The sequence below is a fragment of the Vanacampus margaritifer genome, chromosome 2 (genome assembly GCF_051991255.1).
Source record: "Vanacampus margaritifer isolate UIUO_Vmar chromosome 2, RoL_Vmar_1.0, whole genome shotgun sequence".
Lineage (NCBI taxonomy): Eukaryota > Metazoa > Chordata > Actinopteri > Syngnathiformes > Syngnathidae > Vanacampus > Vanacampus margaritifer.
In genome coordinates, this window is record NC_135433.1 from 4,361,580 (window position 1) to 4,376,809 (window position 15,230).

Genomic DNA, 15,230 nt, shown 5'->3' on the forward strand with positions numbered 1-15,230 from the left:
ATTTCAGTGTAGAGTTCCATACAGTATCAGCAGCATCTCTGATAAAGTTCCCTGAAAAGTTAGGATAATAGTTCCCTGAAGTTTAACAGTTTTAAAATGATCGATTATATCGGCTATATGAAAGGCCAATGCCGATATTTGTCAAGTTGTTGTTGATGTTTAATATATCGACACCGATAATCGGTCGGGTTGATAATTGGTCTGTCCCTACTGCTGCGCAATAAATGTTTCATAATATTAGTTGTCTGTCAACAATTAATTTACTAATCCATCTCTTGAACCATGGAAAAGAGCCCTTTGTTCACATACGCACTACATATTTCTGTTTTTCTTTCTTTTTCACCCATCCCCCCCCTTTTTTTCTTTATATCTCCCTTATTCTCCTGCATACACACACATTCAACATAAAGCATTTGAAACAGGTATGCCACGGCAGACATTGTAAATAAATTAAACGTGACAGAGATTTAGAAGAGTTGTAGGCAGTGAGTGTGAGATGCCTGGGAATAAAATGCTTCCCATCACACTATGGACCACTTCCAAGTTGTGTTACACTCTATTACATACTGTCAGGTTTAGTTGTGCGCAGCCAGTTTTACTATTGATGACTAGGTTTCTCATCCCCACTGTGACTGCTTGGCAAATGTTCCAATAATTTGAAGCCCTTGCTAGGCATTTATATGGCAATCACGACCTGTCACATTTACCTATTCTGAACCCCACACCCACATTGTCTCACAGTCTTCCTGTTTGGTCCATGCTGGCCTGAATCGGTGCTGCTGTGGCAACCAGAAACATAGTGTCAACATACATCTTGCATGGGTTTTACGGACAGGTGCCCTTCCTGACTCCACCCCTCCTTGTTTATCCAGGATTGCGGCCCTGAGTTGAGCTTTCTTACACCCCGGGAATTTTGGTTGTCCAAATATTTAATGACATCATTTTGGTTATTTTCATACTTTTTCTTTTTGGCATAAACTGTTACCTTATGACATCACAAAAACACGTAGAAAAACAACACACACTTGACTAGAGTTAAAGTCACTTACATGCTCACTTAACTTAATGTGAATATGCAGCGGCCTTGTGTGCCGCCATGTATGATTTGATAGTTGTTTCAATTGTAAGATTTGTAATAGTGAAAAATCACAAGTACTGTAATTTCTGGACTATAAAGTGCACCTGACTATAAGCCGCGGTAGCTACATTTGGGGAACACGCGAGTTTGTTACACATATAAGCCGCACCCGACTATAAGCCGCAGCTGTTTTAATGTTACTGTTAAGGGTTCCTGCTACTTTCTTTTCCATAATGAGGGCGCAAATTGTCTTGCTCTCGTTCTGTCTCTCCTACTGCATTTGGGCTCACTTGGTTTGTTTTGCTCTGTCTGACGCTCTTGTGCACTCTTTATAGTGCGCCCCTTGTGAACTGATGGATAAGCCGCACCTTTGTATTAGCCGCAGGGTCGAATGCAAGTGAAAAAAGGAGCGGCTTATAGTCCAGAAATTACTGTAATTGACTCACTCACTAAAATGTTTGCAAACGGCGATATTAATGGGGTGTTACAGAAAGAAACATGTATAGGTAAATATATGAATAGTGAACTGTAAATATGCAGGGACTGACGTCTCATCATTTAATATGATGTGTAATAAAATATCATAGCAGGTCCCTTATTATTTTTTTTACGCACGTCTTGTGTTCATCTTTCTAACTTGCCTCCTCAGACGGACATCCTGGTGTTGAGTTGTGACGTGATAACAGACGTGGCGCTCCACGAGGTGGTCGATCTGTTCAGGGCCCATGATGCCACATTGGCAATGCTGATGAGCAAAGCCCATGAATTCACAGAGACCGTCCCAGGCCAAAAGGGCAAAAAGAAAACAGGTAAATAACAATCATGCCGTTTTCTACATGGATATATTTTGTATATTTGTATTGTAGCTGAATAAACTTTTTCAAGCCATTTTTTATTATGAAAATGTCATTGAATGTTTTGTTTCTCTGCAGCTGAGCAGCGAGATTTTGTAGGTGTGGACCAATCAGGCAAGAGGGTTTTGTTTATGGCCAATGAGGTGGATTTGGAGGACGGGCTATCAATTAGGAAGTCCATCTTGAACAAGTAAGCTGATTCATCTTAAAACTGCAGGAATTTCCATTGAGATTAATAAATATCTGAAGTTCTCCAGTGTATGCAGTGTGAACTTGGCACACATGCTCTACATTACATTCCACTTCATTACGAGACCAGATGTTTTGGTTTCTAATCAGCCTTTCTGTAGCTGGTGTGTGGGATATTTGTTACAGGAAGTGAACGTGAGGTAGGTTTTCATTTCCTTGTCCTAAAATGCACGTAGAGCGCGAGAGCAGCGTTTTGGGAGCTCGTAAATACTTCATGGAGCCACAGCCACTGTAAATTCTGGAAAATGAGAGCAGGGTCCAGAGCAGCTGCAGGCGAGCATCCTCTTCAGCCACTGTCCTCACACACATGCACTTTTTGTTCATACACAGTCTTCTTACAGAAATGCTTCCGAACCACATACATCCAAGACAACATGGTGCTGGAAACTGATAGAGACAACATTCTTTTGAGAAGTTATCATGACGTGTGCAAGTCTGCAGCTAAACATTTCTGGCTTCCATTCCAGGTCTTAAAGCCTCCCGATCTACTATGCGTAGATATCAAACAATTACACGAGCGAACTGTAAAAATTGAACAGTACAAAGGATTGCAATGTCAGGAAATCAGAGACTTATTTCCGGAGTTTGAGATTTCTACAAGTCACCCGTGGGTAGTTTATGCGGAGCGGGACTGTTATACACATCAGTTTCCCTCTAGCCACAGGGCCCACCAAAAGCACATACACATTTTTATCATCTGTTTTTTTTTCTTGCTTTTTTGTGTGCTCACTGAAACTTAGTCCACCATTTGTAATGTTTATTGGCTGTTTATTAAATGTCCTTGATTGATGATTGGCTGCTCGGGGAGAATTATCAATTCAATTCAATTAAAAGATTAATTCAGGGTTAAAATTCTTCCCCAAACAAATTTATATAGAAAAACTGAACATAAATCTGCAAATATGCAGGGGTCCATTATATTTCTATTAATTAGTTTTCAACGGCAGAAAACAGTGACATGTTTGTAATATGCTTCTGGATATTCTCATTAATCCAGGTCATTTCTTTCTCAGGGCATCGAAACAATAATCATTATTGCAAAAATCTTAATGAAACCCATATCTATTCTAGACTTGATATCTCTATATAGACTTGAATGCTTTAATAAATACTTGTAGTGTGGCCTTTTACATCTTCTCTTCTGAGGCATTTTTGTTCATTTTTGTAAAAAAAAATCTCTATAATTTCACTGAAAAATATGATATTGTTAAGAAATCTCAATACTGTTCTTTGTTTGATTCTTCCATTGTTTATCAAGCACATAACGTGGATGCCTAATTACTCTGTGAAATCATTCCCCCATCTTGTTCCCATGAGTGCAACTCGTGTTGAAGTGTTTGATGGAGAGTTAAGCTCTTGAGTTGATGTTGTGCGAATCATAGCGTCATCCCAGTGACCTTTTTAAAATTTTGAATGAGGAAGCTTGTTTGCATCTGTTTCCAATGATGGCACAAAAACTCAAATCACAGGCTGCATCCTCCAATAAAAGGGATGTATTACGATAATATGTACATTTATTTAAATGTATTAAAATTATTTATTTATATATTTAAAATGTTATTTGGGTTATATTCAGTTTTGCTTTTGTGCATTTAATTACATAGTTTTCATTCAATTAAAGAATGAAATTGGATGATTTAGGATTTGGGAGGCTTGATTGCAAAAATCTTAGATTTGGCAATCATGTCAGCCAGGCTGCCTTTTCTTATTTTCCTCACTTAGCCTTGAACCTTTTTATACATGTTTATTTCATTATGTTACACAGGCAAGGATCTTGCTCAGTTTCCGGATCATCAGTATGCCAGACTATCCTTGTTCCACCAGCAGTGGACCATATGTGGGTTTAAGCTGCGTTAGATATGAGACTCAAAATAATACGCATTAGACTATCTCTGTATTAGAGGAATCACAGGCATTTTTACTTTGCAGGCTATAACCAAATATCCTAAATAAGCCCCTCAGCCTTGTTGGCTCAGCCGAGGAAACCTGACTAATGAGGGTATTAGCATTCTGCAACATCCGACTCACCACGCATTTCTGCTTACAACTAAAGTATACGTATACGTTGTAGCTCTTCTGTCCTGGTTAGGATTGTCAAAAACTTTAGTAGTTGTCATTAGTCCAAGAATTGTGTCATGCTTGGCTGCCGAGGGATCAAATATACCTGCTTCTTCCCAACAGCGACTTCTGTTGCGACCACAAGACGTGACTGCTTGTGTTTCAGGGAAACCCCGCTATAGTGCAGTTAATTGTTCGTGCCGCCACTTAAATTTTAAACTATTCTTTTTTTTATGGGGTTTTATAGTATGCAAGCAAGTAGAGCCGCGCACCTTTTGTAGTGCAACATGCCTGGCAGCATTGAGGTCTTCTGGAAGACATGCAGCGTAATTATGAGCAGCAAGAAGAGGCGGAAAAAAGGTCCAAAACTAAGCTCCAGTAGTAGTCATGGTTCCCACAGAAGAGAATCTATGCTTATGAATATTGTTGTATGCTCCATTTCTATGTGTTGTTTGATTACTGTAAAGCCTATGCAAATTTTTTATGCAAAATCGGTGATGCAGCATCTTTTGTCTTGCTCACGACATTCACTGATGTGTGATATGTTCACTGCATGCCGGGTTAAGATATCCTATTGGCCCTTGAATGCTCTGAACCAATGGCAGGACAGTTTTTTCATGTTGAGGAAAACAAAACAAAACATAGGCATCGGTATTGTATCGGCATCGGCCGCGACTGCAAAGCCGGGTATCGGAATCGGTATCGGGGGCAAAAAAAACGGTATCGGAATGGAACTAATAGAAACCCAACTATTGATCGGCTCTGTGAAATAAGTCAATAGATCTTATATTTAGTATTTATTAGTGGCTTTTTCTGCATTTTCTATGCATTCCAATTGGCGGCAACTATACGTAGGTTTTTGCTATTTGTGGGCTGGACTAGTCCTTATCCACAGCAAATGGCGGCGGTCAACTGAAACTATAATATATCTTCTTTTTTTTTTAACTCGATACGCTGATTGGCGATTACTTCAAAAGTAATGTTATACTGTACAATAGAGCACAGGCGTTAAACAGTTTATACAAAGGGTTTTTGACTAGTTTACTTTTGTTTTAATAAGTTTAAATGTGCTTAAAGTTTGTGAGAGGGGTAAAACTAAAAACAAAATAATTATAGTCTGTCTATATTGCTGATTTTCACTTATCACTGGTTGGTTCATTTTCTATTTACGTGGACTTTAATTCTTCTGTCAGTTAAAATTTATTATAGGGCTGTCAAAGTTAAAGTGTTAACTAATTAATTAATCACAAAATATCGCATTAATCCTGTATTAACGTAGATTAATCACACTATTAATTTTGACCACAGATGATCCTTCAGCTGACAGCAGATGGTTACGTTAAAGGTAGGACAGGTTGTGTTTGAACAATAAACATAACTACATGCATTCAAGTAAAGCATTCAATACATGTTTGCGTATGGCATTCAGAATATTTGTTCATGTCAAACTATCGTTTTTTTTTTTGTTTTTTTTTTTCGTTTTAAATTATGCAAGTAATTAACTGATTAGAAAAACAGGATGAGCGTGTGCAGTGCATCAAAAAAATTTGAAGACGTCCCCATAACATTAAATGTCGAAAGAATTAAAACAGAACAGGAGCTCTTTAAACTTGGCGGGCAAAAAATGTTGATACAATTTTTTTTTTTTACTTAAGCGATTAATCGTGATTAATCAAAATTCTAAGATGTGATTCATCTGAAATTTAATCGTCTGACAGCTCTAGTTTATTATGCTCAGTCTAGTGCTGTCACTATCGAATGTTTTAGAATCGATTAATCTATTGATTATTCACCAGTGATTGGTGTTTATTTCGTACTTGGTATTCATATAGTGATCAATAAAAATGGGGATTGATGTTGTACTGTGTTACCGGTTTGGTAATTGTTTTCAAAAGTAAAAACGGATGTTAGCAAATGTCTTATTTTGATTAAACGATCTTTGTGCAGTTTGTCACTTCTTTTTTTTTTTTACTTGTGACTGCCACCTCTGGCCCAAAGCGGAACTGCAGCATCCCAACTGTGGAAAATAAGCAGCTCAAGCGTGCACTGTTGTACCCACAGGCTAATGCCATTACAACACCACATGTCCGCGCTTCTCCGCGGGGACGCGCTTCACGTCACCCTCCACCCCTCCCCTGCCTAAAGAAAGTGTGGAGTGTGCGGCTCTGCACACTCTACTATAAAAGGACGATAAAAGCTGATAGGTGCGGTCAGACTAAAACAGTCAGGGCTCTTCGTACTCATCTGGGCATTGGTGGAGCATGCATGATGTAGAAAAAGCTTTAACATTACCTTTTTAAACTACACAATGCATCTTTAAAATAGAAGATTATCAGTCTTCTTAAAGAAGGACTTACAGAAATCATCGAGCAATTACTTTTGACATGCTGAAATCTGAGGATTTTGACCATTTTAAATTTAAAAAAAAAATTCTCCAAACGATTACCTGATTATTAAAATAGTTGATTAATCTGATAATCGATTACTTGTCGATTAATCGATTAATTCTGACAGCTCTAGCTTAGTTCCTGTGTAAATGTTTGTGATTATTTGTTTAGTATGTTAATTATTCATACAATGCCATTATTTTGTGTACTTTTTTTTTTCTTTTACTTTGTCTGCAGAAATAGTTGCAGACCTTCTGTCATAATTAGTTGTAATACTGAGATCTCAGACAACCAGTCAGCCTTGCGGACATGGCGCATCAGTCATTTTAAAGTGTCGGGACTTGCCAGACATTCTTTGGTTCTGTTTTGGAAACGAAAATCAAGGTTTTCGTGTCAAAGCTTCACTGCGAACATTGAACCGCCATGTCTGCTTTTCATTTTGTCAAAGCTTCATGATTGTTCTGTGGTAATGAGACACAGTCCTTTCAAATCAATAGCTTCCAACCAAAAATAATCTAAATAACTAACTAAAGTGTGTCTTGGAAAATGTTTAGTAGTGGTCTTTGCTTATTACATAGTAAAATGTTGGCGTCGTCTGTTTTGGGGGAAGGCCCCCACACTGTCTCTCTCTTTTTTTTTTCTTTTTTTTTTTTTTAAACAATCTAATAATTGAACTGGCAGTGGAAGAGGAGTAGTATGTGCATGGCATAATGGGGTGAGGGTGGATTTGTTTATTGAAGCCTGAAGGATGACTTGGTTTTCTTTGCCTCTCGCTTCATAAATGTCATTTGTGTTTGTGTACAACCCCCACCGACATAAAACTGTCTCCGCACCGGTCAGTCTCTCTTGAAAACGGGGCCGACCTTTACAGTAGCCGACGCAGGACAACAGACAGATATGCTCACCCTTAAATGTCTGCTTCTAGTTGTCCAGCTTGCATCGTCTAAGCCAGTGGTTCTTAAACTTTTTACTCCAAGTACCGCCTCAAAAAAATACTTGGTTTTCCAATACCATCGTAATGACCAACATTCAAATACATCTGCGCAGTTAGTAGCATTCATCAATAACAAGGCAGAGGTTTTATTCCTAAATTGTATATTCAGTATTATTGTAAGACACTGCAACATTATGCACAATTTGATTATTAATGCGGGGTTTAAATAAGGGTATTCAGTATGTACAGTGATTATTAAGTTACGATATAATTTTTAAAAACAATAAGTGTACCAAAATAAATGTTTATTCTAATATGAAATCCCAATGTATGGTACTAAATTGAAATAAAACTGAACCGTGCTTAACAAATGTACTGTACTGGAACTGGATTAAGAACATGTTTAAGCCACTGTAGCATTGTGTACAGTTAAATTCAGTGACTCTTTCACGTACCACCAGAGGGAGCTCTCTTACTTCTAGTGGCACCAATTTTGCACTTTGGCTACATTGACACTGCAGGCAAATGTGACCCAAAACGTATTTTTTTTGCCCAAAAGTGACCTGTATCTGACTTTGTTTTTATGTCTGTCTGAACAGCTCTATTGCATTTTTTTTTCCCAAATCCGACCATGGTCACTTTCATATGTCGTCCTAGATCGGATCCGTATCCGACTATCCGAATTTTTGCAATACGGCCTCAGTCGGCGAGGTCGCATATATCCGACCTATGTGTCATTGAAGGTCCAATATGCGCTCAGGAGATGTACATGAATGTGCAAAGCTGTTTTGAGTAACGGTTGTGACTTTATATTTTACTTTAGGTTTAATCCCACTTGAAAAATTAAGCATAAAATTGACATTTGTGGTGATATTAGTCATTTGGCTATGCAGGCAGTTCATTTATTACACTTTGGCAATGGTGTGACGTCAACTTTAGACGTCTCCATGAAATGAGATTGAAAAACCTCGGCTCAATTCCCAAAATATTATTTCTACCTCCTCCCGCATCACTTCTCTGTAGTTATGAGATGATAAAAAGATCGGTCCGTGGACCTGACACTCTGGACCATACGTATTACTTTTGTAAACACAGCGTTTTGATTGATGCTCTTCTTCTGCCTTTGCGGACGCATATGGTTCACACAGCAGACAGACTGATGTCCCCAATTGATATGTAATGTAAACGATTACACAAACAAAATCGATTTGACCAAAAAATCCAAATTGAGCATTAAGACCTGCAGTGTGTATGTAGTCGATAAATCATCCCAATTTGACATTGAAGGAACCATGCAACAAGAGTGTAGCTGTGTCTTCATGGAAACCATAATAAGCAGTTCTGTTGATTTCTAGAAATTTCTATACTAAAATGTTTTTAATCTCGTCTGTCTATTAAGCACAATGTATTGTGGCTAGAAAACCAAAGCTCACAGAAATGCTTGGAGGCAGTCAATGAATGGGAAAATTGATCATTGCCAACAGCCTCTTATCAATTCTCTCTCCTTATTGTCCGTTTCTTCTGCTTTGTGACCATCTCTTTATTCCGAGTTTCTGTGGTTCAATAAAAAATAATGTGGTACATTGTATGTGGAGCCTCAAAACCCGATAATGGGTCACAATTTTTCTATCGCCCTGATCGATGTGCGTTATTTGATTGCTTTGCGTGCGTCGCAGTTGCTGACTACTTTTTTTTTGGTGTTGGTCCTTTTCTGTCTAGGCCTGTCGCAAACAAATGGTGTTAAAATAGATTATGCGATTGATTATTCTATCAATTACTTGATTTTCCTCACTTGCATCAAGATGTGACCATATCAACTATCAATTCTACATAATCGACATAATCCTGAAAAGTCCATTCATTCATTATGAATCATGCCCATCCCCAATGCTTACGGTCCATGTCTCTCTCTCTCCAGACATCCAAGGATGCTCATCAAAACAGGCCTTGTGGACGCTCACCTTTATTGCATGAAAAAAGCAGTGGTGGACTTTCTGACAGACAACAAGTGAGTTCATCCACTCCTTATAAAATCAAAAGCGTGATGTTCCCTGTGTAACTTAGAATTTTCTTCTCAAGCAAGCATAAATATTCCACGTTTAACTCTTTTACCGCCAAAAACGTTTAATGACGTATACTAAAATCCAAAAGAATGCCGCCAAAAACGTTAATTGCCGTTTACTATGTTTTTTTCTCTCAATGGCCAGTGGAACGTCTGTGCAGCTCTGCCTTGTCATTGGGTTTGTAAAATCCCAAAACACCCACTAACTATGGCCAGCAGATGGCAGCATTGTATCGCTTTTCAATAGATTCCCGGTAGCATGGAATTACACTGAAACATGACGGATCTGATAAAAAAAAAAATTGAACGTTTTCAAGGATGACGTGAATGACACATTAAATCCAATTCACAGAGCGTCACTAAAAAAATATTAGTTTCAAAGTCACTCTGTGCATAATATGTATCTTTTCACAAAATTTTTAATTTTCGCTCAATGTCACTCAAATTACCTATTTTCAAATGGTGATTATTAACTCTTTGACTGCCAGACGTTTTCAAAAACGGGTTGTCGCCAGTGCCAGCCGATTTAAGCATTTTGAGTGATCTTTCAAGGTCCACAGAAAATGTTGTGTTTGGACTATGGAAACACACATACTACCAAATGAAAGATTGGACTTTCAGCTTTCATCAGAAAAAAAAAGTTTGTTTCTACCTTATTCCGTTCTTCAGTAATCAACAATAGAAAATGGTTACTTTCACCGAAATTCTCTGTTTTGAAACAAAAAACGGAGAAAAAGAGCTTTTTGTGAAGCGATGTTATTTCATGCACTCTAGTGAATTGTACACTTCTTTTTGTCCATGAATGATGCCACAAACACCTAAATAGTGCTTTACTTCTGTAAAACGCTTTCACCAACAATGAAAAAGTGTTTTTTGATTGCAAAATACGTTTATTTCCATTCAACAGTGTAACAATTTGACAAAACAATTTCGCAAACTATTTACAAATGTGTGCAACTGTGGTACTACTTACAATTATGTGGATGTTTCAATACAGTTTTTCCTTTTGTAACGCTCTCCTGCGTGCAAGGAGACGCCAGGACTCGCACAACAGTTTACTTTCACTTTCACATTGGTCCGTTTTCAAAAAAATATATATAAAAAATGGGAGGACGTCTTTTAACGTCTTTGGCGCTCCTCCGTAGGTTTTTGCAGAACGTCATTTAACGTCTTTGGCAGTGAAAGAGTTAAAGAACTGAATAAGATACAAACATACTTTTTTTTTTTCATAATGAAAGAATGGAACGCTATCTTTCATGTGTATGTAGTCAGAGCACACAATATTCTGTTTGCCTTGAAAGATGAGTTAAAACGCTCGAAATCGGCTGGCACTGTCGGCGTTGTTTTTTGGATAACGTTTGGCAAAAAAAGAGTCAACTTAACGGACTGTGATGCAAAACACTGCCCTGACTCGAGCGTGCATTCACTGCTTAATCTGTAGCAAATGTTAAAGAGGGTTACATAGTGTGCGAGGCTTTGAAAGGTCCCGTTAGCAGGGTATTCTACCAAGGTGTTAATTTGTTTTACAGCGTGTCACTGAGGCAGGCTGTAAGGCCTTTAGCCTGTGAAGTGGAGCGGTGTCACCTGGCCGCCCACCGCTTCACACCAGTGGCCAGACAGCACCGAAATTCGGAGCGCTTTGGCCTCCGTGGTGTAAATGTGCATTCATGAGGTGTCATTATTGAACTAAAATCAACCCGTTTTATTTTACTCCACTGTGTGATGATAATGGAAAACTTTTTTGGTGGTCTCGTTTGTGTCTAGGCTGTTCAACTTTTAACATTCCTGATTATTTCTGGATGGTGTTCAAATTCCATAACAGGTCCAATAGCGATTCAGTTTGGTGATTTCCAAAGTAAACGGGCTCAATACTGCTGTTCGGTTGGAAATTTAGGAAAAATAACAACAGCAAGTATGGACATTTACCAGAAATTGGTAAGCTGCTTGTAGTCACAGCAAACATCACTCGAGGAATTCATCCTTTGACCACTCGGCCAAAAGACACAAGTTCAATGAAATTCCAGCAGCCAAACACTTTTTGCACCAGCTTCACGAAACAAAATCTGCTTCTCTCGATCCACTGCCGTTCCAACACTAATCTCATGTGGCCAAGTCATTTAAATAAAGCAATAATTTGCCATGTTTCACATCTTCATATGTAGTCGCTATATATCTTTTTGTTATTTGAGTGTCTGGGCTCCTCTCGTTCTCCCTTTTCTCTTGCTCCACGTTCCTCCTCCCTTCCCTCCAGAAGACATGGACACAGTAACTGTTGTTTTTCTCCTGTCATTCACATGGAAATTCTAATCTCCCCTTTAAAAGAAAAGTAAGGGAGAGGGTGAACAGGGGTGCAGGGTGTTGGATAGGAACACCGAGCACAGCAGTGTTTGCGCATAGAGGATAAAAAAAATATATGTTCCCTCCGTGATTCATCCTCATGAAAGTCATCAGAGATTTATTCATATCTTATTTAAAAAAATGCACCAAGGCAGCTATTTATTTTAAAAGTTGAGCTGCAATACTTTTACAAACCTCGGAAAGCTCTAAAGATGGATGTTTATGTTAAAGATGATGTTACATAGGAATAATGTTGTCAGCAAAAGCACTTAAAGTAAATTTAACTTCACAAAGTAAAAAAAAGAAAAAAAAGTAGTGTCTACTCCTTTACCTTAACTTTTTCCAATAGTGAAATCCTTGCTTTACATTATTGCAAATCAAGCGCTCCTCCTCTTGACTGCAGATCCATTTCATCAGTTCGTGGCGAGCTCGTGCCATATTTGGTGCGCAAGCAGTTTTCCAAAGCAAGGAGCAGTCCAAAATCCAAAGATGACACTGATGAGCAGAGCCAGAAGAAGAGTGACAACTCTACAAACAATGGTTAGCATCACACGCACACACCAAGAACAAGTTTCCTATTAATGCAAGGCCATTTGCTCTAAATGAACTCTGGACTGAATATGTTCTCCTGTATTAACAGATGTTTGAAATTAATTGTGTGCATACTTGGTCTTGTTTGCATTTATGAACATGTTTATATAACTGTCTCTGTCTTGATATCACATTTCATCATCTAGTGGAGTGGATGTTTACTGCAGATTGAGGCGGCTGTCTTGGAAAAATAATACTGAATGTTTCACCATTAAAAAGGCCGCTTAATAAATGAATAATGTTAGGAATGTAACGATTCGCTCAAGCTGCAATTCAATTTTCGTGTGTGTAGTTGATATAAATGTAAATGTGTACATATGTATACAAATTGTGTGTAGTCTAAAACAGAAGAAAACAATGACTAAATTAGTGTGAATACAGACTAAGGGGAAACGTAAAAATCCACATTTGCATTACAAAATGACTTTTACAGCAAGAAATATGGTGGTGTCTGCGAGTGCTGTTGTGGTACCGTTCTATTTTTAACACTGACTAATTCCTGGAATTTATTGAAGCTCTCATGAAGCAGAGGCAATTGACTCCTGACGATGCCAACGAGGCACGGCGAAAGTTGAATGGACTCGAAACAATCATATTTAACACATTACCCACCAAAATGGCACTGCCAAGTAAAGAAAAACAATGAGCGTTACCTCTTAAGGAGACACACAGAAACGCACCGACATGGAAGTAAACTTTAGTTCCCCCCCCCAGTCTTTCTGATTGAATCTTTAATTTTTTTTACATTGATGCATATTTTAAGCGGTTAACATCGATGTTAAATTGATTTTCGTACCGGTAATAGTATCACCATGCCAAGGGAAGTTTTTTTTGCCCCCACTGCACAACAGTGCCCGTTTTATAGCACTGCTCCGACAATTTACGCTAGCCATGGCAAGTTTCTTGAAACAAAATCAGTTCATGATAAACCTGAAGGTCTGCTGTTACTACCTCTGATGAAAACCAAGCCTGGGAAAAGTATGCGGATGACTACCCTGGAACTCTTTAACAAAAGCTTGATTGAGGAGTGGCTGCTTCGGAGCGATCAATCGTTAACCGTACGGACTTCAGGTTGATGACCATCATAGTCTTCCGTTGACGTTTCAAAGAGTAAAGTTTTATCACTCCAAATAATCCACTGAATAAAGTTTTTTTTTGGTTTCAGTGCAGTTTTTTGGATACACGTTACCTGGATTTGCAGGAATGCCTGCTCTAGGAGTTCGGTATTTTCTTCAGTGGTGCTAGTCGCAAGCCTTCCGCTGTGTGGCCTAAAATAAATCAAGCTTACGCTATCCAAGCTAATGGTAAATTGTAAACATTGCAGCAATGTGACTGTCATAAAACTCAAATACAGTTGGGAATGGAAAACTTTGCACCAGGTGGCAATTTTGCAACACTGCGCCAATGTCAAGTTAGCCATGGGTAAAGCTTAAATGCTAAATGGCAAATGCCGATGGCCTCACATCTGTCCAAATGATAACAAAAAGGAAACGGAATAAATTAAGTGCATAGTGACTTTTGAGGCCCCAAATCGGTCTTTTCAAAATGTTGCTCTTCTGTTTCAACTTCTACCGTAGTCCATTTATGCAGCAACTAAATTGGTGCTATTTGATGGTCCAATTCCTTCCACTCAGCCCTACCCTGTCGATCAAAAAGTTCGATCCAGAAAAGTCTTTTGTCTTGTATTTCAAGTTTTATCACTAACTGCTGCGTCTCCTGTTCTCTCCTCCCAGAGCTTCTCATCTCATCACGCGACGATCGCCTCCTCCAGCTGGCCCAGGAGCGCTCCTGCTGGAACGACCATCACGGGGACATGAGCGAGGCCTACCACGGGGGAAACCTCCGCTGCTACGTGCACATCATGGACCAAGGCCTCTGCTACCGCGTCAACACCATCGCCGCTTACATCGAGGCCAACCGCCTGGTAAGCTGACGGCCCTCTGATGATAAGATAAACATTTCATATGTCCTTAACTCATTCACTGCCATTGACGGCTATAGACGTCAAAAATTCATTTGAACTATTTCTATTAGTTTAAATTTTTTTTCCACTTTTGTTAACAAGAGTATGAAAAACTATATCTGTTTTTATTGTACATTAAAAACAGATATAAAATGTGTGATTAATCGTGAGTTAACTAGTGAAGTCATTATGCAATTAATTATGATTAAAAAATATTAATAATCGCCTGACACCCCTCATTTTTAATAATCTTTTCTTTTAAAAGAAGGAAAAAAAAGAAAAGATTATTAAAAAATAAAAAATAAGTTTACTTTTCTTTTTTTTTAAAGAAAAGAAAAGATTATTAAAAATTAGGGGCGTCGGGCGATTACATTTTTTCGTAATTAATCGCATGATTTCACTAGTTTACAAATTTTCTATTTGTTCTAAATGTACAATCATTTTTTCTAGGTTTTCATACGCTTGTTAACAAATAGAAATAAACTAATAGAAATAGTTTGTTAGTTAGTTAGTTAAACTAATAGAAATAGTTCCAATGAATTTTTGACGTCTATAGCCGTCAATGGCAGTGAATGAGTTAATTAATACCGTTGTCTTTTTTTTTTTTTTTTTCCTGTCCTTATGTAAGGTTCCCAAGCTTTTGTTTGAAGAGCCAGCAGTCCACTCTTCTGCCGTCATTTCAGAAAGATGTCAGGTTTGTGTCAGCGCTGCTTGCTT

The 15,230-nt window shown here is 38.3% G+C and overlaps 1 protein-coding gene across 1 annotated transcript in view; it reads left to right on the top strand.

The window, feature by feature from the left end:
• eif2b3 (eukaryotic translation initiation factor 2B, subunit 3 gamma) overlaps window positions 1–15,230 on the top strand; it is a 43,364-nt gene that overhangs the window by 14,239 nt on the left and 13,895 nt on the right. Inside the window, exons 4-9 of the mRNA XM_077559862.1 lie at window positions 1,728–1,887; window positions 2,011–2,122; window positions 9,479–9,568; window positions 12,363–12,499; window positions 14,284–14,474; window positions 15,142–15,207. Of these exons, the coding sequence (XP_077415988.1) occupies window positions 1,728–1,887; window positions 2,011–2,122; window positions 9,479–9,568; window positions 12,363–12,499; window positions 14,284–14,474; window positions 15,142–15,207 (756 nt within the window). The remainder of the gene's footprint in view (window positions 1–1,727; window positions 1,888–2,010; window positions 2,123–9,478; window positions 9,569–12,362; window positions 12,500–14,283; window positions 14,475–15,141; window positions 15,208–15,230) is intronic.